The sequence below is a fragment of the Chiloscyllium plagiosum genome, chromosome 21 (assembly GCF_004010195.1).
Source record: "Chiloscyllium plagiosum isolate BGI_BamShark_2017 chromosome 21, ASM401019v2, whole genome shotgun sequence".
Taxonomy (NCBI): Eukaryota; Metazoa; Chordata; class Chondrichthyes; order Orectolobiformes; family Hemiscylliidae; genus Chiloscyllium; species Chiloscyllium plagiosum.
The window spans coordinates 749,489-776,081 of record NC_057730.1 but is presented as its reverse complement, the minus strand read 5'-3'; the positions used below and the strand labels follow the sequence as shown (position 1 = coordinate 776,081).

General features: G+C 40.8%; 1 protein-coding gene across 2 annotated transcripts in view; it reads left to right on the top strand.

The window, feature by feature from the left end:
* znf598 (zinc finger protein 598) overlaps positions 1-26,593 on the top strand; it is a 72,641-nt gene that overhangs the window by 25,813 nt on the left and 20,235 nt on the right. For both annotated transcript variants that reach the window (XM_043711100.1, XM_043711101.1), the window contains exons 7-10: positions 1,651-1,826; positions 6,522-6,600; positions 11,773-12,509; positions 20,601-20,751. In XM_043711100.1, coding sequence (XP_043567035.1) covers positions 1,651-1,826; positions 6,522-6,600; positions 11,773-12,509; positions 20,601-20,751 — 1,143 coding nt within the window. The remainder of the gene's footprint in view (positions 1-1,650; positions 1,827-6,521; positions 6,601-11,772; positions 12,510-20,600; positions 20,752-26,593) is intronic.

Here is a 26,593-nt window from a genome sequence, read left to right as displayed (position 1 = left end):
AGGAGGAATTTTTAAGAGACATGCAAGACAAGTTTTTTTTTTCCTCTGAGGGTGGTGAGTACCTGGAATGTGTTTCCCGAGGTGGTGGTGGAAACAGACACAATAGCTGCATTGAAGAAGCCACCTGGGTGAACACGTGAGTAGGAAGGGAATAGAGGGCTATGGATCCTGTAAGTGAAGGGAGTTTTAGTATGAAAGGCAAAATATGTTGGCACAGACTTGGAGGGCTGAAGGGCTTGTTCCTATGCTGTGATGTCCATTGTTCATTCCACACATGAGCCACTTTTTTTAAAGAACTTGCCCCTTGTCATTTTTTGTAAATCTTTCACCTATCACCTTAAAGATATGCCCCCTAGTCTGGAAATTCCCACCCTAAGGAAAAGACACCTGCCATTTGCCTTATCTCTACCCCTCGTGTCTTTATGAACCTCTAAGGTTACCTCTCAACATCATATGTTCTAGTGAAAAATGTCCCAGCCTATCCAGCCTGTCCTTATAACTCAAAACTTCTTTTCCTGGTAACACCCTGATAGGTCTCTTCTGAGCCCGCTCCAACATAGTAATATCTTTCCTATTACAAGGCAACTAGAACTAGGTGCATTATTTAAGAAGAGGCCTCACCAAAGTCTTGTACAATCTCAACATCATGTCCTAATTGCATGCTCCAAGATCTGAGCAATGAAGGCAAGCATGCAAAACACCTTCTTAACCATCCTATTTCTGTTATGCAAACTTCAAAGAATTATGAACCTGAACCCCTAGGTGTCTCTGTTCTACGACATTATCCAAGGCCCTACTTTTAATTGTATAAGCCTTGCCTTTGTATTGCATTTTGGTAAAATGACAACTGTTAGTCACATTTTCATTCTCTTATTGGTTGTGAAATATATATACCAAGTTTTTATTTTTGCATTATTCTTGAGATACTAGGAGTGTTGTTTCTTTTATTGTCATATCTTAATACCTTTCATAGTCATAGTTTGTTTCATCATTTCCATTACATTCCGAAGCTTAGATATTGTCCAGCAAAAGTTCATTGCTTCGCAAAGTTGCTTGATTAAATGATCCAAATCAATGCAGTGCTGACTCTTACCTTTTATTGATTCATACAGTATTTGTTCAGCAGTCTACACTACCTTGTCCCAGATCACTTTTGCTCATAGTTTTAAACCCTGATCAAGTAGCTTCTCAGGTTTTCCTCCTGTAATTGCTACACTTCAGGTGCTGATTTGTCTATTCTATATGTTGCATCTATCTCTGGTCCTCTCACTGCCACAGCCAATGTGATCCTTAAGACAGCTGAAACTACTATCATCTGGAAGGCCAAGGGCAGCAGATATAGGGAGACATCACCACCTGCATCTTCCCCTCAAAGCCACCTAAGACCCTGATTTAGAAAAAATATGACCATTACTTCAATGTTGCTGGGTCAGAATCCTGGAACTCCTTCCTAATGGCATTATGTACTGATAGCAAAAAGGCAGGAATGGTTCAAAAAGGCAACTCAGCACCACCACCGGCAAGTATAACTCAGGTTGGGTAGTAAATGCTGTCACAGTCAGTGACATTCAGATAGCATGGATGAATTTTTTTTTTAAAATGTATAATTAATTCATCTGCTTTGTAACTGACTGGTACTTTGGTTTCTAGGGAGGAGGAAGATCGGGATGTTGCTGCCGCTGTTCGTGCATCTATAGCAGCACAAAGACAAGAGGAAAAGAAGCAAGCAGCTTTGAAAAAAGAAACCGACGATAGTAAAAATAACCAGAGTGAAAGGGAGATGGATGAAACTTGTAATGTGGTTCGGACATCCAATGAAATATCAGGTTTATATTAGCTTTGCTCCTATTTCCTATTGGGCACAGGCAAGAGAAGTTTAAGATATGCATGTGTTTCTGGTTTTGAATAAGCAGTACCATATAGAGATGTTACAACTGCTGTTGGGTGATGTTAACTGGGGTTGACCTGAAGGAAATATTATTGACTTAGATATTTACAGGAACTTGCCAATAATGACCAGTCCAGGGCTCTTGAATTCTATGACTAGCATGCCTGCCAATGTACTATTCTCCGCGCCCCCCAAAAAAACCAAAATGAGCCCATCCACATAGGCAAGGTACAAGTCAGAATGGTCATGCAAATTTCCAACTGCACTCAGCAACCCTGATACTGTCTAGGACATAGCAGTCCACTTGGTTAGCACCCCATCTGTCACCTTCCTCATTAATTTCCTCCTTGACCTGCGCAGTGGCAAAAGCATTACCAAGTATGCTTCAAGCTCCTTCAGCATTAGCTTCCAAACCTTTCGTCCCTAACACTTAAAATGACAAGGCCAGCTGAGATGTGGCACATCATGGAATTTTCTCCTTTGGCCATACACTTAGAATTTTATCACCATTGTATCGCCGGGTACGAGGTAAATCTTGGCCAGCACTTGCTGCCTATCCCTAATTGGGTTAGATAGCAGTTAAGAGTCAGCTATATTGCTATGTGGCATGTAGTCACATCCAAGATAAAGAAAGGATGGCTATATCCTTCACTAAAGGATATTAGTTAACCAGGTGGGTTTTTCCCAACAATTGACAATTGTTCTGTGGTCGTCATTGGACTCCGGTTTTAATTTAATTCAAATTTTACCATGTGTCATGAAGGAATTCAAACCTGTATTTCCAGAATATCTGCATTAATAGCCTAGCAATAATGTCACTAGGCCATTGCCACCTCCCTGTAGTAATTCACAAAGGTGAATTACTACCTTTTTCCCAGGTAGTTTAAGGACAGGCAGTAAATAGTGAATTAGCCAATGGTGTTGAAATCCCATGAGCCAAAAACAACAAGATTTTTATGTTCTCATAAAGTTTAAGTTTGAAGTTGTGAAAGTTTCTGAAGTGGCTAAAAGGATGGTTAACTCACAGATCATGGACTAACTGTTTATGAAACTATTTTGGCATGAGAAAACATGTTTCTTTAATTTGGACTTGTGGGATGACTTATTTGGAAGAATGACATTAGTTGAATATGTTCTGACTGGGTTACTCAGTATCAGTGCTCCATAACAGGGGCACCTTTTCAATTTTGGACTTCTTCCTGAAGAGCAGGAAAAATTGCGTTTCTACATGCTGTCTACAAGGATTGCAATACTCCTGGAAGTCCCATTTTCTTACTTGCAAATTAACAAATACTGGCTCTGAAAGTAAAAACTGTAATTATGACAAGTAATAGCAACCTAACTGATGTATAGTATCTGAACTGGTTAGCAGATACAGGAAAATTGTTAAATCAATTTGCAAATTGAATGTAGTGTTAAAAATGAGATGAGTTTTATATTGCGGATTTGTATCTTTTGGTTCTCCACTGGTGACTGGAGTAACACCTATTGGGCGTGGGGTTCTCCAGCTTGTTTTCATCTAATGTCAGTCTTGAAGTGGGAGCAAATAAAACAAACTGATGTTGGAGAATTGCATTAAACATCTTGGTTTTGAATTTAAATGGCAGAATTCCTTTGAGATCCATAAGCCTATAAGATGTGGGAGCAGAAGTAGGCCATTGTGCCTATAGAGTCTGCTCCACCATTCAAAGAGATGGCTGATCTGATAATCCTCTGTAATTAAAAATCTATCTGATTGGTGAATTCAATGACCCAGCCTTGACAGTTCTCTGCAGTAAAGAATTCTACAGGTTCACTTCTGTCAACAAAAACCCTCTCAACTCCTAGTCTGCAGTTATGCCTTCTGGTCTTAGACTCTTCTGGAAGCAGGCAAATAGCCTGTCAGCGTCCATCCTATCAAGCTCTATCTGTCATGTTTCAATAATGCTTACTCTCATTCTTAACTTTAGTGAGTCCAGGCCCAAACTACTTAACCTCCTTTCATAAAATCCTACTAAACAAGGATTCAATGTAGTAAACCATCTGAGCTGCCCCCAATGTCAGTATTTCTTTCCGTAGATAGAGATCAAAACTTTTCACTATTCCAGATGTTATCTGACTCGTGCCTTGAATAATTCCAGCAAGACCACCTACTTTATATTTCATTCCCTTGAAATAAAAGTCAGTGTTCTATTTGTCTTCCCAAAAAATACACACAACTATCTTTTTGTGATTATTGTGTGAGGATTAATGTTCCCTCGAAGCTGCACTGAGGTTGAGTTTGCTGAGGTTGCCTTTCAATGTACTGATGCAGATTCTAGCATTGGCTTCTGGTTTTGGAAGTTGCTATTGCACATGGATCTCAGACAATTAAAAAAAATGCTTGTGGGTGATGCCCTTTTGTACTGCATGTTTCTGCAGTCTTTCCTTATTTCAATAATATTCAGCTCCTCTATTCTTCCTGTAGAAGTGCATAACCTCATTTTCTGACATTATATTCCATTTACCCAGTTTTTGTCCACTCACTTAACCTGTTCAGATTATTCTGCGTCACTGGGTAGTGTGCTGGAAATAAAGTCCTGCTGACCTCTCAGTCATGACAAAAGTTAAATATTTTAAAAAGTGCACAACTTTCCCTAATTTAGCTGACTTTTACACCCATCTGAGATATTGTGGGCCATCAGAATCATTCTCTAACACAATCTGGATTCTCATGGCCTGGCATATCCCTCTCTACAATTACCGTCTATCCAGGGAATGAACCCTGCTGCAAGAAAGTATGCAAGAGAGTAAAGCGACATGCCAGCCTTGTGAAGCAGTTATGAACTATTCAGTTAAACTTTACCAATTAAAAATCAAATCCCTTTATACACAATGTTCCATTACCAACTCCCTCAAAAAAAGGTCTATCTTTCTCTCAGTTGTTGCCACACCTGAGTTTCTTATTTCACTTTACAGGGTTTTTGAGTTTTTTCTGATTCCTGTGCTGGTCAGAATCTGCTTCTCAGTCTTCATTCTCTGGTGTCTTGCGGGTTTGCAGGAGGCACAAGGGAGCCGGTCATACTTATAGTAAGATCTCTGACTTAACGGTTTAAAAAACAGTTCAAACCATCTGCAGAATGAAAGGAAGGTTCTTCAGACTTGATGTAACTTTTACTGCAGAATACAGCAGGTTCTCCTGAGCTGAGAGACCTGATGGCTTCTCTTTATCTTCACAACCCCAGGCTGTTCACCTACCTGAGAATGCATCATATTGTTGGCAAACCGAAGGCCATTGTTGTCATCCTTGGCATGTCATCATAAATGCTCCTTTGTGTGCAGCCTGATCAGCTTTCTGTTTGTACACAACCCACCAGCTTTAAATACAGCACTTCAAATATTGCTTGACTATGCAGCTATGGAAACTGTGCTTGCAACAAGTTCCAAGTTACTACTTGCAAACCATGTGGCAGTCTTTAGTTTTTGAAGCCATTCTTTCTTCTTAATAGTTCATAATTAAAAATATAGAAAAGTCCCTCTGCATACTTTTATCCTCACTAATTGCTTTCTCACCTATTTTCTTCATCCACAAAATTGGCTTTGGTACATACACTTCCCTCAGCCAAATATTGGATATTGGAAGTAAGTTTAGCCCCCGCTGTGTGGTACTGCACTAGTTGCAGGTTGCTATCCTGAAAATGCCCACTTTATCCCAATTCTCTTCTATTAGTTAACCAGTCTTCTGTGCATTCTGATATATTCCCCTCAATGCCATGGGCTGTTGGGTTATGCAGGTTTATTAGATTAGATTCCCTACAGTGCAGAAACAGGCCCTTCAAGTCCACCCGACACTCATTCCCCTACTCGTGCACCTATCACTACGGGCAGTTTAGCATGACCAATTCACCTGACCTTTGGACTGTGGGAGAAAACCGGAGCACCCGGAAGAAACCCACGCAGACACTGGGAGAATGTACAAACTCTATGCAGACGGTCGCCCGAGGCTGGAATTGAACCCGGGTCCCTGGCACTGCAAGGCAGCAGTGCTAACCACTGAGCCATCTTGCCACCCCAATGTTTGTATGATATCGTATTTGAACACTGTTTGACCCTGAATATTAACCTTTTAATGTTTTTTTATTTGAAGAAACATAGAAAATGGGAGGCTTTTCAGCCTTTCAAGACTGCTCTGTTGTTCAATATGTTCATTAAACACTTCCTACTGTCTCCATATCGTTTTATCTCTTCTTCCCTAAGATCTTGACCAACTCCTTGAAAACATTGTGTTTTCACTTTAACTACTTTCTGTGGCTGTTTCCATAAGCTTACCCCAATGAAGGTGGAGAAATGTCTCCTCATCTCTTATCTAAATGGTTTACCTCATATTCTTAAACTGTGACCCACGTTTCTAGACTTCCTGATCACTGGGAACGTCCGTCCTCTGTTCATTCTGTCTAGTCATGTGAGAGTTTTATAGGTCTCTTCCCATCCATAAAGTGGATAATGTTACATTTGTCCACACTATACTGGACAATGACTGACTTGACCAGAACACTGACTTTGTGTAACATTATATACTATAACCATTAGAGCATAGCAATAGCCATTGTTGGATTTATTGCAAATATTGCTTCACTGTCAAGGTGTGAGTAAACTGGATCTAATTTGCCTTAAGGTACCAAAGAGGCTATTAAAGGTTCTTCAAAACAAGAAAATCTGCAAACAGTGGCCACGACTGCTGTGTCTAACCCAAGGTACAGTATGATAGTTACATATTTCGCTAAATATTTTTTGTTGCCAGTGGTATATAATTCAGATGCTTTCTGCACAGATTCCAAAGTGGCTTTATTTTGTTTTAAGTTTATGAAACACCAAAATCCCGTAGATTAGCAACAATGAGACGACTTCTGTTTTCAAATAAAAGTTGAAAAGGTGGAGCTCCAAACTAATTTTGTCAGCTATGTAATTCGAGTTTTTAAGTTGTTAATTTTATCTGTTGTTAACTTGACTGGACATTTTTGCAGTTGGGGAATCCATACACAGTTGGTCTGTAATGAGTGGCAAATATTATTTTTGAACTTTTATGGATAGTGCTGACTATGCTGTGCAGTTTTGCATTTCTATACTTTGGTTCCAGTATTTAAAATGATACCAATTTTGTTAAACAATAGAACAATTTAAAATTCAAACTATTTTGAATAAATAACAAAGTGAACAGAAAATAGGTGTAGGACAGTTGGCCCATTGATTGCTTTTAAGCAGGATCATGGCTGGTCTCAATGCCACACTCCCCAATCTTTCCCCTTGTCCCTAATGCCTTCAGCCTCTTCCAGTTTTTTTTTCTTTGAATATGTTATTTGGAGAGTGAGAGCCTAATGATATTATCACTGGACTATTAGTCTAAAGACCCAGGTAGTTTCCTGAAGAGCAGAGTTCAAATTTCACTGAGATAAATAGTGGAATTTGAATTCAATAAAATTCTGGTATTAAAAGTCTAATAATGACCGCAAATCCATTGGCAATTATTGGAAAAATGCATCTGGTTTACTAATGTCCATTTAGGGAAAGAAACTGCCATCTTTTTTATTATTAGATTCGATTACCGCAGTTTGGAAACGGGCCCTTCGGCCCAAGAAGTCTACACCGACCCTCCGAAGAGTAACCCACCCAGACCCATTTCCCTTTGGCTAATGCACCTAACACTATTGGCAATTTAGCATGGCCAATTCACCTGACCTGCACATCTTTGGATTGTGGGAGGAATTGGAGCACCTGGAGGAAACCCACGCAGTCACTGGGAGAATGTGCAAACTCCACACAGACAGTCGACCAAGGCCAGAATTGAACCTGGGACGCTGGCGCTGTGAGGCAACAATGCTAACCACTGAGCCACTGTGCCGCCCCCAGCAACCCCCTGGTGTTGCTGGCTGGCCAGCATTGATAGCTCATCCCTATTTGCCCTTGAGAAGGTGGTGAGCTGCCTTCTTGAATCACTGTAGTTCACTTGCTGTGAGTTGACCCACAATGCTGATAGGGAGGGAATTCCAGGATTTTGACCCAATGACTGTGAAGGAGTGGCAGTATATTTCCAAGTCAGTGTGATGAGTGGCATGGAGGGGAACTTGCAGGTGGTTGTGTTCCCGAGTACCTGCTATCCTTGTCCTTCTAGAAGGAAGTGGTTGTGGGTTTGGCAGATACTTTCTAAGGATCTTTGGTGAATTTCTGCAGTGCATAGAACATAGAACAGTACAGCACAGAACAGGCCCTTCAGCCCACGATGTTGTGCTGACCATTGATCCTCATGTGAGGTAAACCTAATGTACGAACTCTCAAATTTCTGTGACCATATGCATGTCCAACAGTCTCTTAAATATCCCCAATGACCTCGCTTCCACAACTGCTGCTGGCAACACATTCCATGCTCTCTCAACTCTCTGCATAAAGAACCTGCCTCTGACATCCCCTCTATACTTTCCGCCAAACAGCTTAAAACTATGATCCCTCGTTAACAATTTCTGCCCTGGAAAAAGTTTCTGGCTATCTTGTAGGTGGTATACACTGATGCTACTGAGCGCTGGTGGTGGAGGGATTGAATGTTTGTAGATGTGGTGCCAATCAAGCGTGTTGTTTTGTTCTGGATAGTATTGAGCTGCTTGTGTTGTTGGAGCTGCACCCATCCAGGCAAGTGGGAAGTATTCCATCATACTCCAGACTTTTGTCCTGTAGATGGTGGATAGACTTTGGTTGTCAGGAGATGAATTACTCACTGCAGTATCCCTAGTCCCTGATTTGCTCTTGTAGCCATCTTGTTTATGTGGTGCGTCCAGCTGAGTTTCTGGTTAACGATAACCAAGGATGTTGTCAGTGGGGTAATTCAGTGCTGGTAATACCGTTGAATGTCAAGGAGTGTTGTTTAGAGTGTCTCTTATCGGTGATGGTCATTGTCTGGCATTTGCGTGGTGCAAATGTGACTTGGTACTTGTTGACCCAAGCCTGGATATTGTCCAGATCTTGTTACGTTTGAGCATGGACTGCTTCAGTATCTGAGGAGTCCTGAATGGTGCTGGATACTTCACAATCATTTGTGAACATCCCCAGTACTGACCTTGGGTGGTAGGTGCCTGGAACATGTTGCCAGCAGAGGTAGTAGAGGCAGGCATGGTAGGTTCATTTTAAGATGCATCGGTTCAGATGCATGAGTAGGTGGGGAGCAGAGGATACAGATGCTTAGGAATTGGGCGATAGGTTTAGCCAGTGATTTGGATCAGCTCAGGCTTGGACGGCCGAAGGGCCTGTTCCTGGGCTGTAAATTTTGTTTATTCTTTGCTCTTGTGATAGAGGGATGGTCGTTGATGAAGCAGCTGAAAATTGTTCGGCCTAGGACACCTCCCTGAGGGACTCCTGCTGAGATGACTGACGCTCCACAGCCACAAACATCTTCCTTTGTATCAGCTATGACTCTAACCAGATAGTGTTTTCCCCCGATACCCATTGATACCAGTTTTGGCAGAGCTCCTTGATGCCATACTTGGTCAAATGTGGCCTAGATGTCAAAGGCTATCACAGTCCCCTCACCTCTAGAATTCAGTTGTTTTGTCCATGTTTGAACCAAGGCTGTAACGAGAGTAGGAGCTGAGTGATCCTGGCAAAACCCAAACTGGGCATCGCTGAGCAGGTTGTTGCTGAGCAGGTACTGCTTGCTTGCAGGTCTGGTCTGGTTTACATGTGACTGCAGACCTATAACAATTTGGTTCACTCTTAACTGCCCTCTGAGTAATTAGCTCACAACATCCTAATCCCATTAGTGAATTTTTAAAAAAATCAGTGATTTGGCCTCCACAGCCCTCAGTGATAAGACAATTGCACAGGTTCAGCATTGAGTGAATTTCTCATATCTATCTGAAATAACTGCAGTGTATCCTGATATTATACTTGCGTTGAACTCTCAACACGATGTTATAATTTTCTTTGCTTTATGGGTGTCACTGGTAAGGTTAGCCTTTTTTGCCCGTCCCTGAATGTCGTTGGACTGAGTGGTGTGGATGTCAGAGGGCCATTAAGAATCAGTCATATTGTTGAGGGTTTGGAGTCTAGTTGAGACCAGGTAAAGATGGGAGATTTATTTCCCTAAAGAGCATTATTTAACCAGATGGGATTTGTAATTATTTTTAACTTCCGGATGTATTAACTGAAATGGAAATTGGCAATCTGTCTTAGCATTTGATCCGAAGTTCCTACAACATTAGCTTGGGTGACTAGTCCAGTGATAACACCACTGTGTAACAATTAAATTAGGAGTTTTATATCCATGTATGCCAGGTGCTACGGGTTGCTTGCAGAACCACACTTATTATGAGATCTCTATTTCCCTTAATAGAGACCAAGCAAAAATATATCTCAGGGCTCTGGGAAGTTTTTAAAATTCTTCTCTGCTGCAACAGCTGTTCTCAGAAGTAAAACTTCCATTTACCATCTCTAAACTGTGGGTGCTTTCTGATTTTTTTTTTAAATACTTCAAGGCTTATTACTGGTTAATTTTATTTTGTCACAGTCTACCCTGACCATGTTCTCAAGTTAAACTAGTTCCACTTGCCTGCATTTGGCCCTCCAAACTTATCCAAATGACTTCTAATTGTTGTAACTGTATATGCATCCACTGCTCCTCTTCTCTTCTCCCCCCCGCACCCCCATTCATTTCACACATGAGCCACTCTATATTTTAAAAAAAGTTTGTTTTGAATCTTTCCCTTCACTTTAAAAGTATGGCCCTAGCTTTGAACTCTCTCACCCTAAGGGAAATACCCTTGGTATTCACTTTGTGTATGCCCCTCAAGATTTTTAAACGTCTGTAATGTAACCCCTCAACTTCCTGAGTTGTAGTGAAAGAAGTCTCAGCGTCTCCAGCCTCTCCTTATAACTGAAGCCCTCCATTCCTGGCAAAATGCAGGTAAATCTTTTCTGAACCTTTTCCACTTTAATAATATCCTTCCTAAGCAAGGTGACCAGAACTGTGCACTGTACTCTGAAAAGGGCCTCACCAATGTTCTGTACAAGCTCAATGTAACATTCTAACTCCTATACTCTAAGGTCTGAGCAACAAAGGCAAGCATGCTAGTTGCTGCCTTACCCACCCTGTGTCTACCTGTGCCCCAAATTTCAAAGAAATAAGTACCTGAATCCCGAGGGCGTCTCTGTTCTACAGGACTACCCACAGCTTTATGGCAACTGTAAATGTATAAACTCTGCAGATTCTTCCACTAATTTCAAACTCTGCAACCTTCCAGCTTCTGTGTCCTCACTGCATTCAGACTGAGATCTGCATTCCATTCACTGAACTATGAAGTTAGGTTTCTTACTCTCTTCTTAAAGAGCAGGGCTGTCCAACTATCATTTACTTCATCTATGATTTAATGAATTGCATCCACACCAGATTTAAACTTCAACCACTGAGCTTGGTGGCTGAGTCCCTTTTATATAGCTTTGATTTCCAAAGTTTCTCAGCAAAGGGGAAGGATCAGTTTCCTCTCGTTTGCATTGCAGTTTTCAGTTAAGCCAGGTATTGAAGTTTCTCCATCTGCCTAGTTAGTGTTAGGTCTACAATTCAGACATTTTAAAATGGAATAACATGCTGACTTTGTTCACACTTTTTTGACTTCAATTATTAAAATGAGTTTTCTAAAGATGAAAGTATACTCTAAAGTGCGTGAACCATTTGCAATAATGATATAACAATCACCTTTGTTGCATTGAACCATAGACAAACATCAAATGCAACATTACATTTGAAGTCCTTAAAGTTATTTAATTCTTATGGGATTTAATGAGATAGGATTAATTATTTGGTGCAAATGGAAGGAATCTGATCAGTGGTTTAGATTTTTCCAGGCACACACTTACCTACAATTCGTTTTTCTTTCTTTTCACAGTTCTAATCATTTAGTTCCTGTTGGTTTAAATGAAGATGAATTTCCAAGCCTATCTGCTACAGCACATGTCAGTACCACAGGCCTTACTCCAACTTATACTTCTGCAGCCAAGAAAAATACCACTTTTCAGGAGGAGGACTTTCCTGCCCTTGTGTCTAAAATTAAACAACAAAAACCATCTACAGCTACATCTGGATCTGCGTGGATCACTGCTTCCGGCAAAAGTAGTTTTAAAACTGCCCATTCCAGTGGCAACAGTTCTAATCAGACTGTTAAAAAATCTTTATCCACTCACGGCGCAAAAGCAAAAACTAAAGCTGCTTTAAAGTCGGATAATGAGGAAGAGGATGATGGCAGTGGTTTGACAACTCAAGAGTTCAGAAGTGCACCGACAATGCTAGATATTTCTTCTTTGTTAACAACTTCAGCGCAGACGGTTTGTAAAGTTGGTAAAAAGAAAAAGATAGGGGGTGAGAAACAAAATTCTTTTTCTGCTCTGGGTAGTGATACTGTAATAAATAAAGCTCAAAAGGAGAACGTTCCAGAAATTAAACAGAGTGCACCTGTTTCCAGTGTATTGAATGGTCACATTGACAAACTATGTCCTGAAAGTGCAAGTTTATGTACACTAAAGGAACCACCGGGTTTTAAGAAAATTGATGATGATCCAGGTCCTTTACCTGAAGAAGATTTTCCTGCGCTTGGGAATGCAGCTATAACAAAAATGCCACCTCCAGGTAGGAATTTTAGAAATGCTAGACTAAGTTGAAATACATATGTCACAGTGTAAATACGTTGAAGTTGAAATGATTATTTTTGGTATTATTTTGAATGATTATTCTAGAACATAGACAGTACAGCAGCGAGACAGGCCCTTCGGCCTAACATGAATGTTTGACCAGGATGCCATTTTGAGCATTGTTTTTAAACTTGAAATTAAACTTGAGTATTGTAAAATGGAAGTCAGTGCTAAAGATTAACAAGTTTGTTTGAGGATATGGTGGTCTGAATTGTAGGAAAAATAAAGATTTGGGTAACATTTGCAATGGATTGCAGAAGATAAAAAGTACAGGATTACTTCAAGCTTCTATTATTGTAATCTATTCACTACTCCCTCCATTTGTTTTACTTCCCTTTAAATTTATCCAAACTATGCACTTCACCCACTCCTAATGATAGTGAGTTCCACATTCTCAGCATTCTTTGGATGAAGAGGATTGTTCTAAATTCGCCCTAGAAATTATTTGTTTGCTATCTTAGACAGGTGCTTTCTAGTTTATGGTCTTCTCCACAAGAGGAAACATTTTCTCTGTATCTATCTGTCAAAACCTTCCTTTATTTTAAAGACCGTCTCAAATGGCTTATGGAAAACATAGACATTTTTAAAAAGTAAATGCAGACCTTTTGCATTTCTGGTCTCATCTTTTCAAGTTCTTTTGGTAACCTATCCAACATCTGTACTCTTTTTGTAATACAGTGATGTAGTGCTGGAATGGTATTGAGCTACGGTTTAACTTAAGCTCCTACCTTTCAGTTTTATCCATTTAGATAAAATATTTGTTTTAAATTACAGCCTTGCTAACCTGTGGTGCATCCTTTGGACCTCTCTTTGATTTGCACTTGTCAAATATTAAGTTGTCGAGCGCGAGAGCTGTGATTTACTAAAGAAGTTGAATCTCTTGTCAAGAGGAAGAAGACTTGTGTTAGGATGAGATGTGATGGCTTAATTAGGCCGCTTGAGAGTTACAAGTTACCCAGAAAAGATCAAAAGAGAGCTAAGAAGAGGCAGGAGGGGACATAAGACGTCATTGGCAGCTAGGATCAAGGAAAACCCTAAGGCTTTCTGTAGCTATATCAGGAATAAAAGAATGACTAAAGTAAGATTAGGACCAATCAAACATAATAGTGGGAAGTTGTCCATGAAGTCAGAGGAGATGGGGGACACACTAAATGAATACTTTTCGTCATTATTCACACTAGAAAAAGACAACGTGGTTGAGGAGAATACTGAGATACACGCTACTAGACAAGATTGAGCTGCATAAGGAGGTGTTAGCAATTCTGGAAAGTGTAAAAATAGATATGTCCCCTGGGCTGGATGGGATTTATTCTCATTCCCTGGGAAGCCAAGGACTAGATTGCTGAGCCTTTGGCTTTGATCTTTGCCGTTATTGTCTACAGGAATAGTGCCAGAAGACTGGAGGATGGCAAATGTTGTTCCCATGTTCAAGAAGGAGTAGGACAACCCTGGTAATTATAGACCAGTGAGCCTTACTTAAGTTCTGGGAAGAGTGTTGGAGAGGGTTATAAGAGAGGATTTATAGTTGTCTAGAAAGGAATAGTTTGATTAGGGATAGTCAACATGGTTTTATGAACGGTAGGTCATGCCTACCCTTTTGAGTTCTTTGAGAAGGTGACCAAACAGGTGGATGAGGGGAAAGCGGATGATGTAGTGTATATGGATTTCAGTAAGACATTTGAGGTTCTCCATGGTAGGCTGTTGCAGAAATGAGAGGCATGGGATTTAACGGTTTGGATCAGAAATTGGCTAGCTGAAAGAAGACTGAGGGTGGTGGTTGATGGGAAATATTCATTCTGGAGTTCAGTTACTAGTGGTGTATCGCAAGGATCTGTTTTGGGTTCACTGTTGTTTGTCATTTATATAACTGACCTGGATGAGGGCAGAAGAGGATGGTGTAATATATTTGTGGATGACAGTAACTTCAGCAGAATTATGGATAGTAATGAAAGATGCTGTAGGTTACAGAGGGACATAGATAAGCTGCAGAGCTGGGCTGAGAGGTGGCAAATGGAGTTTAATGCTGAAAAGTGTGAGGTAATTCACTTTGGAAGGAGCAACAGGAATGCAGAGTACTGGGTTAATGGTAAGATTCTTGGTAGTGTGGATGAGCAGAGGGATCTGTGTCCAGGTATATAGATCCTTGAAAGCTGCCATCCAGGTTTATAGGGTTGCTAAGAAGGCATACTGTGTTAGATTTTATTGGTCGAAGGATTGAGTTTCAGAACAAGAAGATCATGCTGCAGCTGTACAAAACTCTGATATGGCCACATTTGGAGTAATACGTACAGTTCTGGTCACTGCATTCTGGAAGGATGTGGAATCTTTGGAAAGGGTCCGGAGGAGATATACTAGGATGTTGTCTGGTATGGAAGGAAGGTGTTACGAGGAAAGGCTGTGGGACTTAAGGCTGTTTTCGTTGGAGGGAAGAAGGTTGAGAGGTGACTTAATTGAGACATAAGATAATCAGAGGATGGACAGTGAGAGCCTTTTTTGTCGGATGGTGATGGCTAGTCTGAGGGGACACAGCTTTAAGTTGAGGGGTGATGGATATAGGTCAGACGTCAGAGGTAGTAGGGGCATGGATCACACTACCTGCAACAGTAGTAGACTCGCCAACTTTAAGGGCATTTAAATGGTCATTAGATAGGCATATGGATGAAAGTGGAATAGTGTAGGTTAGGTGGGCTTCAGATTGATTTCAGTGCAACATAGAGGACCGAAGACCCTGTACTGCTCTGTAATGTTCTGTGTTCTAAGTAACTTCACTGTGCTCCCTCTCCAACCTGCTCCAGCATTTGATCTGGTTGTGGACTCAACTCCATTTTCTAGTCTTCCCTGTGTCCTTGACTTCCTTTTCAATCAAGGACATGCTTAACTTGGCCTGAAAGTAAAATGACCCAGCCTCCATTGCTTCGAGGGGAAAAAAAAATTCCAGAAGCCAACAGCACTTTAAAATAAAATATCTCTCATCTCCATTTTGAATTGGAGATTTTATATTTAGGCTGTCCCTTAATTCTAGTGTCTCTCACAGGGGGAAAACATCCTTTTCGCATCCATCTCTCAGAACCTTATTTACTTTTAATAAAATCCCCTTTCATCCTCCTTGACTCCAATGGGTACAAGTCCAATTTATCCAACCTTCATAAAAACTCTTTTGCAAGAATCAGAATCAAGAGTGTGTTGCTGGAAAAGCATAGCTGGTCAGGCAGCATCTGAGGAGCTTATGCCCAAAATGTTGACACTCCTGATCCTCGGATGCTGCCCGACGAGCTGTACTTTTCCAGCACCACACTCTTTGACTCTGATCTCAAGCATCTGCAGTCCTCACTTTTTTCCCTTTGCAAGAATTAGTAAGTGAATCTTTCCTGAATTTGTTTCAAATGCATTTATAACTTTTCTCAAATTAGCAGATGAACTTTAAATATCACTCCAGAAGTGGCCCCATCAGGAGAGACAATTGTAGCAAAGCTATCTTTTACATTCCATGATACCGCATGCAATGATTGCTAACCTTCTATCTTTCTTCCTTATCATTTGCTGGACCTAGAAAGTTAATCTTTGTGATTCATATAGCAGGTGCACTGGTATTCCTCTAATGCAAAACTTGTGCGACCCTTTTGATGAAATAATGTGCTTTTCTATTCTTTCAAATCAAATGTGTTCACAATTTTCCATAGTGTCTCCATTTGCTAAATTTTGTTCGATTGTTATGGACCTGGTCAGACACACACTCAATATTCCATGGTGGTAGCCTCGACCCTATCTTTTTGTTATTTTACAGGCAACTGTAATGTGCTGCATTCCAGATGGAATTCAATTGGTCAAACTACTCTATTGAGCAAACCAGGATTTAGTTAAACACCATTTAACTCTACTGGAAAATTAACAAATAATAGATACAATAACTATTACTAATTAACTGCTCCAGTATATTCGATAAACATATCACTTGGCAAAAAGACAAATTCAGAAAAATAGATTTGTCTCGAGATAACCTCAAGGCCTCACAACCTGTTTACCGGCTGAGTAGACAGCTCAGCACTTCTGTTGTAAAACTCCTCTTTTTCAAAAACAGTCAAATTCATGTCATTAAGCCACAACATACTTAACCAATCGATATCACTTCGTAAACTTTTTGTGCCCTCCTCACAGTTTGCTTTCCTAGCTATGTTTGTATTGTCAAATGTAGCACTTAGTCCCTTCATTCATGTTATTCGTTTGGATTGTAAATAGTTCAGGCACACATGCTGATCCTTGTAACACTCAGCTGGCTGCAGCTTGCTAACCCAGCAATAATTACTCATTTATTCTGGGTTATAACACATTCTGAAACAACCGTAGTGCAATCTGAAGTCCAATTTTCCAATTACTGATTGAGTGGTGAATTTCAGATATTGTAGCTACAAAATTACATTTTGAGAAGATTTATAGCTAAGGTTGAGGTTCTGGATGTAAGTTTGCTTGCTGAGCTGGAAGGTTCATTTTCAGACGTTTCGTCACCATACTAGATAACGTAAGTGAGCATCTAGTGAAGTACTGGTGTTGACCTGCTTTCTATTTGCTCTTAAGTTTTTTGCCTTGGGTTTGGTGATGTCATTTCCTATTCTTTTTCTCAGGTTGATAAATGGGGTCCAAGTTAATGTGTTTGTTGATAGACTTCCAGTTGGAATGCCATGCTTCTAGGAATTGTCGTGTCTCTCTGTTTGGCTTGTCCTAGGATGGATGTGTTACCCTAGTCGAAGTGTGCCCTTCCTCAGCTATACGTAAGCATACGAGTGATAGTGGGTCATGTCTTTCTGTGGCTAGTTGATCATGCATCCTGGTGGCTAGTTTTCTGCGTGTTTGTCCAAGATGTCTTTGTAGCGGAGAGTGGTGAGTGTTTCCAGATGTGTTTTGTCTACTTGTTTGGGTTTGTTGCTGAAAAATCAGTGGACTGTGTTTATTGGGTACCTGTTCTTTTTGAATATGCTCTTGTTTCAAATGGTCAAATATAAGAAAGTGAATTAGTCATTCGTTTCATTAAGTGCATATTCAAAAAGAACGGGTACCCAATGATCACACTCTGCTGATTTCTCGGCAACAAACCCAAACAAGCAGACAAAATGCATCCAGATACCCTTGCCACTTTCCCCAATATCAAAGACATCTCAAATGACTGCCAGACTACTCAGACTTCTTGACGTCATGGTAGTCCACAAACCCATCAACACACTAAAACAGCAGCTAATGAACTTGAAAGACCCTATACAGACAACAAGCAAAAATACAAAATACCTTGCAAGAACTGTAACAAACACTACACTGGACAAACAGGCAGAAAACTAGCCACCAGGATACATGAAAATCAACTGCCACAAAAGACATGACCCATTATCACTACTGTCCTTACATACAGATGAGGAAGGACACCACTTCAACTGGGACAACGCATCCATCCTCTGACAAGGCAAGCTGAGAGATGCACGAGAATTCCTAGCTGCATGGCATTCCGACCGTAACTCTATCAATAAACACATTGACTTGAACCCCAATTACCACCCTCTGAGAGAGAACAGGAAATGATGTCGCCAACCCAAGGAAACCTAAACACTTTAATAGAAAGTGGGTCACAACACCAGTGCTTCACTGGAGGCTCACTGATGTTACCTAGTATGGTAATGAAATGTCTGAAAATGAACCGTCCAGCTCAGTAAGCAAACTTGCATCCAGGAAATTACATCTCTGAATAAGGACATACATTAGACTTTTAGGAGGGGAACATGAGACTATCTGTTGCTGTCAGTTCAAAGTTTTGTATGGAAGTTTTAATATGCTCCTATAATGTGTTAACTTGTTAAACAAATTGCTTGGACTTTGGATGATTTGGTTGCTGCTTTGTTTTGTGTTCATTGGTTGTGGGTTTGAATCCTGAAGAATTTTGTGAATGGTCTAGGCTACCATTCCAGTGAGGGTGCTAAGGGAATGGTTTATTAGCCTTCCACTGAAGTATTAAACCATGCTACTCTGGCCATTAGAGCCCAGGGACAGGCCCTTTGACCCGCCAAGCCTGAGCCGATCCAAATCCACTATCTATACCTATCACCCAATTCCTAAGCATCTGTATCCCTCTGCTTCCCACCTACTCGTGCATCTGTCCAGACACATCTTAAATTAAACTACCGTGCCTGCCTCTACGACTCTGCTGGCAACACGTTCCAGGCACCTACACCCTCTGTGTAAAGTACTTGCCGTGTATATCCCTCTTAAACTTTTCACCTCTCCCCTTGAACGTGTATTGAATCCCTCACCTTGGGGAACATGCTTATCGCTATCTACCCTGTGTATACCCTTCATGATTTTGTAGACCTCAATCAGGTCCACCCTCCATCTCCTTTTTTCTAATGAAAACCCTAACCTAGTCGACCTCTCTTCATAGTTTGCACGTTCTGTACAATCCGTTTGCACGTTCCAGGCATCATCCTCATAAACCTTCTCTGCACCTTACCAAAAGGATGTGGACGCTTTGGAGAATGTGGCAACCCAGGACTGTACACAGTATTTTAAATGCGACCGAACTAATGTCTTGTACAATCTTAACATGACCTGCCAGCTCTTATTCTCAATACCCCGACCAATGAAGGCAAGCATACCATATGCCGCCTTGACTACTCTATCCACCTGTGCAGCCACCTTCAAGGTACAATAGACCTGAACTCCTAGCGCTCTCTGCTTATCAACTCTTCCCAAGGCTCATCTGTTAACAGTATTAGACTTAGAATTAGACTTCCCAAAATGCATCACCTCACATTTGCCTGATTGAACTCCATATGCCACTTCTCTGTCCAACTCTCCAGTCTATCTATATTCTCCTGTATTCTTTGACAGTCCCCTATGCTTTCTGCTACTTCACCAATGTCATCTGCAGACTTACTGATCAGATCAACAGTGCCCTCTTCCAGATCATTTATGTATATTACAAACAACAGCGGCCCAGCACTCGTCCCTGTGGAACACCGGTCACCTTTCTCCATTTCGAGAAACTCACTTCAACTACTACTGTCTCCTGTTGCTCAGCCAGTTCTTTATCCACCTAGCTAGAACATCCTGCACACTGTGACTTCACTAGTTTACCAAGGGGGAATCGGAAAGGAAACAATCAGTGGAGGCTTATCGTGTATGCAAATCATTTTCCCCATGCTCTTGTTTCAAATGGTCAAATATAAGAAAGTGAATTAGTCATTCGTTTCATTAAGTGCAATTTAATGTTGATAAGATGGTGCTGTGTTTGCCTTCACACTGGCATTTCACACTATTTCATTAAAGTGAAACAAGCTTGGATTGTTTCCAATGGCGTAGGTGGATATCATATAAAATATGACACGATGGTTCAAAAATCTAAGCTTCATTGCAATTAACTATTGTGGGAGTCCCAACTCAGCCAATGCAGAGCTTGAAATAAGCAGTGTTATTTGTGACCATGCTTTGAACTAGAAATGGTCAACAATGTTCAAAATCTTTAGTAGATTGGAAGGTTATTTAAAGTGTCTACCTTGCTGTTGACATCTCTACAAAGGACATGTCACAAGATATAGCAAGGCTCAAGTCTGCCATCATTTGAACAGTGCACTGCGTTGTTTTAAAATGTGTTTCAGGTTTGACATGGATATTTCTGACACTGTATGTAACCTTCAGTCATTTTAAAACTTGGGTCACTGAAATTTTATTTGTCAGAACTAAATGTTTCGAGTTAAATTGGAGCCATCTCTTTATGGACATGAGATTCTAAGGATTGTGTGCTGGAGAATGGGTAAGTGCTTGAATCAACATTTGGCAGCTAAAGAACTGCATGGAAATAAAAGTTTCTGACAAGGCAGGTGGGGCTTAAACACTATAGAGGTAAATGCTTGTGATTCAGTGGAGTGAGCTAATGAATTCTTTGCTTTTGATAATGCTAAATTGTAATGGTAACTAAGGTATTTTTTTGTTTAAGCAATTTAAAGTTTGAGCAAATTTTAGACATTTAATTCTGAATTTATTTTTTATCCAGGTTTTAACAACTTATTACCAGTGAAGAGCCCACCATCCAACCTTCCTCCTCCACCAGGATTGACTGCCCCTGTTAGTAAACCCCCTCCTGGCTTTACTGGTGTCCCTCTGAATTCAAACATCAGCGAGCCTATGATTCCAGCACCAAAACAGTATGTAAATTACTTTCCACTGAGGCAATTCTTCTGTTACCACTTGGTAATACAGGGGTTCAGTACTGGTGGATCTCCCTGTCAAAACAACACAATTAACTTTTAGTTCCTCAGTACTTTTGGCTGCTTCAAATTTCTGAATGTTTATAATGGGATATTTACTGTAACTTTCACTGAAGACTGAGAACTATATTTTTAGTTATTAGTAATATAGATGCAGGAATATTGGAGAAAAAAGACATTTTGTTGAAGCTTTTCATCATGTACCCCATTAGCACATTTTGCAAGCGATACCAATCTAAGAGGAAAACAAGCATTTATACTGCATACGAAGGGAGTACTGATTGGCTGGCAAATGGACTGTAGTTGGTAGACACATTACCATGGTGCATGCATCAATTAAAAATTATTTTTCATGGCAATATCAATCATCACTCTTATGTGGTAGAAATATTGGATTTCTCCTTGAATTAGTATTCCTGCAAATTGTCCTGAGGTGAACCACATCTTCAAAGGTGCAAGCTTGGTAAATTGGGGAAATAACCAGAAAAGTAAATTCCTGTTGCATGTGCGGATTTGTTCCACAAATTTTCGGCTCATGTTGGTTTTGGAGGATTGTTGTGTTTGTGTGGAGTGTAGTCTGACTTGTAAAAGTCTGATGAGACACAAAAATATTGCAACAATGAAAAAATGCTGCAAATCTTTTTCCACTTTTGAGCATTGCAGTGGTTTGACTGGTCAAGTATTTTATTTGCCACTTTACTAGAGATTATACAGATTACTGAGGTCCAGTAGACCAGTAATCCCTTGCTAACTGCCTATAGCAATAGAATTTTTGACTATTATTTAAAGCTAAGTAACTGTAATAATCTTGTGATCTTACCAATGTAGGAAACAGTCATTTCACTTAAAGGTCTACTTTGTTTGTAATCAGGTTTTTAGGTAATAGAACTGGAGCTGTATCAGAATCCGATCTTGCATGCATTTTGGTTGCCATTCCAGACCTGAATCCATTGATCTGTTTCCACATTTTCTTCTTCTACCTTTACATTCTAAGATCATATTCTTTTCTCTTCATACCTCCTTTCACTTCTCCACTCTCTGGTACTCTGTCCTCCCAATTGCATCTCTTTCCCAGCAGTACTCCTTGACCTTCCTGGTCTCTTGCTGCCAATCCATGGTTGAATCCCTGTTAGACAAGTCTATGTCTTTGTACCTGTTGGCATGAAGCAGCAGCCTATTATTGTGTCATTATTTCTTCTCCTTCCTACCAGGCATGCCTGCTTATCTTGCTGACTTTGTACCCCTCAAATTTACTATGCCACAGCAGACTCCACCATTAGATCAGTTCCCTTCTGTGCATTTTTGTATAAAATGTTTGTTCAGTTTTGCACAAGGCCCTGCCTTCTGTTAACTTGGTCAAGTACATCATCAATTTTGACATTGACAGAAATCTGGTTGAAGGTTGTTCATTTGCCTTCCTGGGATTGTCATGATGTGCCCTGCTTCTCTCCAGGTCAAACTTTAGTCCTATCACCACCACCTTTCAGCATTCATTTGATCGCTGTTGTCACTTTCAAAATCATTATTTTCAATAAAAGTACAATACCAATAAAGATATTCTCACTGGTTTACCATAACTGATTTCAAAGAACAGACCCATCATCCCACCAAGCCTGCGTCACATGCCTTTTTAAACTAAAAACCTTTCGCCTTTACGTGGTCTGTATCCTGCTGTTCCCTTGGCAAAAGTGAAGACTGAAGATGCTGGAGATTAGAGTCTGTGATGATGAAAAAGTGCAGTAAGTCAGGCAGCATCCGAGGAGCAGGAAAATCGACGTTTCAGGCAAAATCCCTGCTATTCCCTGCCTATCTATCAAGATGCCTCTGTTATTATATCTGTTTCTCCCAACACCCCTGGCAGCACATTGCAAGCACTTAGCACTTTGTTTTTTTTTAAAAAGAAACCTGCCTCTCTCATTTCCTTTAAACTCTTCCTCTTGTATCTTAAACCTATGTTCCCTAGTAACTGACCTTCCTACCATGGGCCGTGAAAACTAATTCTATTCATGCGCCTCATAAATTTACAAAATTATATCAAGTCTTCCCTCAGCTTCTGACGTTTAAATGAAAACAAACCAAGTTGTCCAACCCCTCTCTGTAGCTAATACCTTCCAAACCAGGCAACATCCTGGTAAACTATTTCTGTACCCCCTCCAAACCCTCTCTATCCTACTGGTAGTGTGGTGCTCAAAACTGTACACAATATTCCAAATATAGCCTCGTTAAAGATCTTTGTAGCTGCAGCACTATTTGCCAATTTTTATACTCGCCCTGGCTGATTAAAGAAAACATACCATTTGCCTTTTTGACCACCTTATTCACTTATGTTGCTATTATCAGGAAAGTATGGACCTACGTTCCTAGATACGTCTGTTGATGTTTCTAAAGGTTTTGCAATTTACTGTTTAATTCCCTCCTACATTAGACCTTCCAAAATGCATCACCTCACATTTGTCGAGATTAAATTCCATTTGTCCGTCCAAGTCTCCAGCCTAATTATATCCTGCTTATCCTCTGATAATCCTCCTTATTATCCCCAGTTCCCCAATTTGTTTCACCTGCAAATTTACTGATCAGAGCACATACATTCTCCATCTATATGTAAAATATTACAAACAATGGGGTCCCAGTACTGATCCTTGCGGGACAGCATTGGTCACAGATCTCCGATTAGAAAAACACTCTTCCACTTCTCCTTTGTCTTCTATGATGAGGCCAATTCTGTATCTTAGCAATTCAGTGCACATCCCATGTGGCTCAGCTGTGTCAGCCTGCCCTGCAGGACCTTGTCAAAGGTGCTACTAAAGTCCATGTATACATTGCCCTGCCTTTACGATCATCTATATTACTTCCTCAGTAAAACTCAATCAAGTTTGCGAGATGCAATCTGCCCCACAAAACCATGCTGCCTATCACTTATAAATCCATATACTTCCAAATGTGAAGAAATCCTGTCCTAAAAATCATCATCATATAATTTACCTACCGTTAAGGCTTTCAGGCCTACAATTTCCCAGATTATCCCTGTTGCTCCTCTTATACAGACATTGGCTGTTATCCATTCCTCTGACATTTCTCTTGTGACTACAGAGGATTCAGAGATTTCAAACAAACCCCCAGCAATTTCCTTCCTCAGTATTCTGGGATAGAACCTATCATTTTCTGGGGACTTGTTTACCTTAATGCTTTTCAAAATATCCAATGAGGCACTTTTTAAAAAATATCGATGTCCTAAAATATCAACAGACCCCTCTCTGGACTTCATCTGTCCATCCATCCATCTATCATGTCCTTCTCCTTTTGTGAATACCAATACAAAGTACTCATTAAGGCCTTGACCCACTTCCTCCAACTTCACTCCTAAACTCCTTCCTTTATTGTATATTATACAAGTTCCGCCCTTGTTCGTCTTACTAAAATGCAATACCTTGCACTTTTCCAAAGTGAACTCCATCTACCAGTCTTAAGGCCATTGACCCAAGCAATCTATATGTCTTTGTAGGATAACCTTCACTCTCCTCTCCCATTTGGTGACATCCGCAAACGCAAGAACTGTGCCTCCTAAATTCTCATCTAAATCATTCATAAAATAAAGTGAGTCCAGCACCAATACCTGTGGAACACTCCTGGTCACAGGCCTTCAGTCCAAAAAGCAAACCTATTTGTCTCCTGCCTTTGATCCAATTTTGTATTTAATTGGCAAGCTCGCCCTGAAACCTGTGATCTAACTTTACTAATTTGTCAACCATGCGGAACCTTGTCTCCTTCTTCTCCTCCTTCTCCTCCTTCTCCTCCTCCTCCTCCTTCTTCTCGTTCTCCCTCTTCTTCCTCTCCTCCTTCTTCTCCTCCTTCTTCTCCTCCTTCTTCTCCTCCTTCTTCTCCTTCTTCCTCTTCTCCTTCTTCCTCTTCTCCTCCTCCTTCTTCTCCTCCTTCTTCTCCTCCTTCTTCTCCTCCAGGATTGGCTGTTGCAGGTTCCGGGATTTAAATGTTTTAGTAGGGTCAGAGGTGGGGGTAAAAGAGGGGGAGGTGTGGCATTGCTTGTCAAAGATAGTATTACAGCGGTGGAAAGGACGATGGATGAGGACTTGCCATCTGAGGTAGTTTGGGCTGAGGTTAGGAATAGGAAAGGTGAGGTCACCCTGTTAGGAGCCTTTTACAGGCCTCCTAATAGTCCTAGAATCATTGAAGAAAGGATAGGGAAGGTGATTCAGGAGATGAGTGACAGTAATAGGGTGGTTGTTATGGGGGACTTTAACTTTCCTGATATTGATTGGGAAAGCTATAGCTCAAATTCGTTAGATGGGTCAGTGTTTGTTCAATGTGTGCAGGAGAGTTTCCTGACACAATATGTAGACAGGCCAACAAGAGGTGAGGCCATACTGGATTTGGTTCTGGGTAACGAACCAGGCCAGGTATTAGAATTAAAGGTAGGTGAGCACTTTGGGGATAGTGACCATAATACGGTGATTTTTACACTCGTGATGGAGAGGGATAAGTGTGTACTACAGGGCAAGAATTATAGCTGGGGTAAGGGAAATTATGATGCGGTGAGGCATGACTTAGGATGTGTGGCTTGGAAAAGTAGACTCCAAGGCAAGAGTGTAAATGATATGTGGAACTTGTCCAAGGGGCAACTATTGAGTGTCCTTGATAATTATGTACCTGTCAGGCAGGAAGGAAAGGGTCGTGCGAGGGAGCCGTGGTTTAATAAGGAATTGGAATCCCTTGTTAAATGGAAGAGGGCGGCCTATCTCAAGATGAGACGTGAAGGTTCAATTGGGGCGATTGAGAGTGATAGGGTAGCCAGGAAGGACCTGAAGAGAGAGCTAAAAGCAGCAAGGAGGGGACATGAAAGGTCCATAGTAGATAGGATTAGGGAAAACCCTAAGGCTTTCTATAGGTATGTTAGGAATAAAAGAATGACTAGGGTAGGAATAGGTCCAGTCAAGGATAGTAGGGGGAAGTTGCGTGTGGAAGCGGAAGAGATTGGGGAGACACTGAATGAATACTTTTCTTCAGTATTCACTCAGGAACAGGGCATTGTTGTCGATGAGAATACTGAGGCACAAATAAGTAGAATGGATGGCTTTGAGGTATGTACAGAAGAGGTGTTGGAAATCCTGGAAAAGGTGAAAATAGATAAGCCCCCTGGGCCTGATGGCATTTATCCTAGGATTCTCTGGGAAGCAAGGGAGGAGATTGCAGAGCCATTGGCCTTGATTTTTATGTCCTCTTTGTCTACAGGAGTAGTCCCAGAAGACTGGAGGATAGCAAATGTGGTCCCCTTGTTCAAAAAGGGGAGTAGGGATAACCCTAGTAACTATAGGCCGGTGAGTCTCACTTCTGTTGTGGGCAAAGTCTTAGAGAATTGTAAGGGATAGGATTTATGCACATCTGGATAGGAATAATGTGATCAAGGATAGTCAGCATGGTTTTGTGAAGGGCAAGTCATGCCTCACAAACCTTATTGAATTCTTTGAAAAGGTGACGAAGGAGGTTGATGAGGGGAAAGCGGTAGATGTGGTATAAATGGATCTTAGTAAGGCGTTCGATAAGGTTACCCATTGTAGGCTACTGCAGAAAATACGGAGATATGGCATTGAGGGTGAGTTGGAGGTTTGGATTAGGAATTGGCTGGATGGAAGAAGACAGAGGGTAGTAGTTGATGGCAAAGTTTCTTCATGGAGTGCCGCCACTAGCGGTGTTCCGCAAGGATCTGTTTTGGGACCATTGCTGTTTGTCATTTTTATAAATGACCTGGAAGAGGGATTAGAAGGTT